General features: G+C 37.6%; 1 protein-coding gene across 1 annotated transcript; it reads left to right on the top strand.

Annotated features, from left to right (window-relative positions):
* Window positions 1–255: 255 nt before the first annotated feature.
* GPR174 (G protein-coupled receptor 174) lies at window positions 256–1,269 on the top strand (the record flags this gene model as incomplete). The annotated part of the gene is made up of 1 exon (XM_081125371.1): window positions 256–1,269. One exon carries the CDS (start codon window positions 256–258, stop codon window positions 1,267–1,269), a length of 1,014 nt encoding a protein of 337 aa, XP_080981497.1.
* Between the last annotated feature and the right edge of the window lie 712 nt (window positions 1,270–1,981).

Below are 1,981 nucleotides of genomic sequence, written 5' to 3'. Positions count from 1 at the left end.
GGGAAATTATAAGATTGTCATCTGTGCTTGCACACTAGACTTCCATGTAGTTACTGTAGCAAATCCAAAACAAATATGCAAATAGTGCTATGACAATCATGTGTGGAGGCTCAGGCCTGTACAGTAAGAAGGGAGTTATTTTGTAGTCAGTCTCTTTAACTCATTGATGATCAATCTTTAAAAAAGAGCAGCAGTTGATTGTGAATTTAGGTTTTGAACTACCATTTGGCAAAGACATTTTCTCTAGGAACAAAAATGCCTGTTAATGACCCATGTGTTGGTCCAGATGTAGACAATACAGATTTTCGATACTTTATCTATGCAGTGACATACACTGTCATTCTTGTGCCAGGTCTCATAGGGAACATATTAGCCTTGTGGATATTTTATGGCTATATGAAAGAAACCAAACGGGCTGTGATATTCATGATAAACTTAGCCATTGCTGACTTACTACAAGTTCTCTCCTTACCACTGAGGATCTTTTACTACTTGAATCATGACTGGCCATTTGGGCCTGGCCTCTGCATGTTCTGTTTCTACCTGAAGTATGTCAACATGTATGCAAGCATCTATTTTTTGGTCTGCATCAGCGTGCGACGATTTTGGTTTCTCATGTACCCCTTTCGCTTCCGTGACTGCAAACAGAAATATGACCTATACATCAGCATTGCTGGATGGTTGATCATCTGCCTTGCCTGTCTGCTCTTTCCTCTCCTGAGAACCAGTGATGACACCCCAGGCAACAGAACTAAATGCTTTGTAGATCTTCCTACCAGGAATGTCAATCTGGCCCAGTCTGTTGCCATGATGACCATTGGCGAGTTGATTGGGTTTGTCACTCCTCTTCTGATTGTCCTATATTGTACCTGGAAGGCTGTTTTATCACTGCAAGATAAATATCCTGTGGCCCAAGACCTTGGAGAGAAAAAGAAAGCCTTGAAGATGATTTTAACCTGTGCAGGAGTGTTCTTAATTTGCTTTGCACCTTATCACTTCAGTTTTCCTTTAGATTTCCTGGTCAAGTCCAACAAAATTAAAAGCTGCCTAGCCAGAAGGGTGATTCTGATATTCCATTCTGTTGCTCTATGTCTTGCTAGTCTGAATTCCTGCCTTGACCCAGTCATATATTACTTCACCACTAATGAGTTCAGAAGACGGCTTTCAAGACAAGATTTGCATGATAGCATCCAACTCCATGTGAAATCTTTCGTGAGCAAACATACTGCTTCTACTCTGACAACTGAATTATGCCAAATAAAAAACTGAATGTGGCCTGAAATGGAAATATATCAGAACACATTTGTAATACTCTAAGCTACTGGGAAGTAATCACAGGAAGAACTGATAGCTTTTTAGTTATGCTCTGTCTTACCTATATGAGAAATTTACATCTTTATAACAGAATCTATTTAGAGCATTATACTCTACCATCACTAATGTTGACATGTCCATGTAGTAATTTGCCACCAAGTCTTTAAGACTTGAACTACAAAATTTCAGAGACATCCTATACATGTATGTTCTCAGCTAGAGTCAGCAGCATTTGATCTGTGAACCTCAGACACAAAGAGACAATTACCTTGGTGTCATCATAAGCACCTAGTTTTGTTACAATGGACACTGAGTATTTAGAAATGATGCAGTTATCAACAGGGTGTCCCCAAAAAATGTACACATACTTTAACAGCTGATACTAAATTTTTAATATGAAATGTATTTTAATAAACACTGCCTTTAAAATTGTTCAATGTGTGTGTATACATTTTTTTGAGACACCCTATATTTATACTGGTAATTACAGTTTATATTCCAATATCATAATTTGGTTATATATTAAGTAGGATGGACCATATATTATTCTGTGAAAATAAAGTGCTATAAACATGGGATCATTTTTATCTCCCATGTGTGATTTCACTCTAGGATTTGAAGTCTCAAATAGCTATTTCCTTCATTTCAGTGTCAATACGATACATCA

This window comes from Miniopterus schreibersii, assembly GCF_964146895.1.
Source record: "Miniopterus schreibersii genome assembly, chromosome: X".
Taxonomy (NCBI): domain Eukaryota; kingdom Metazoa; phylum Chordata; class Mammalia; order Chiroptera; family Miniopteridae; genus Miniopterus; species Miniopterus schreibersii.
Note: the sequence above shows the minus strand (reverse complement) of the source record. Positions and strands in the feature narration are given on the sequence as shown.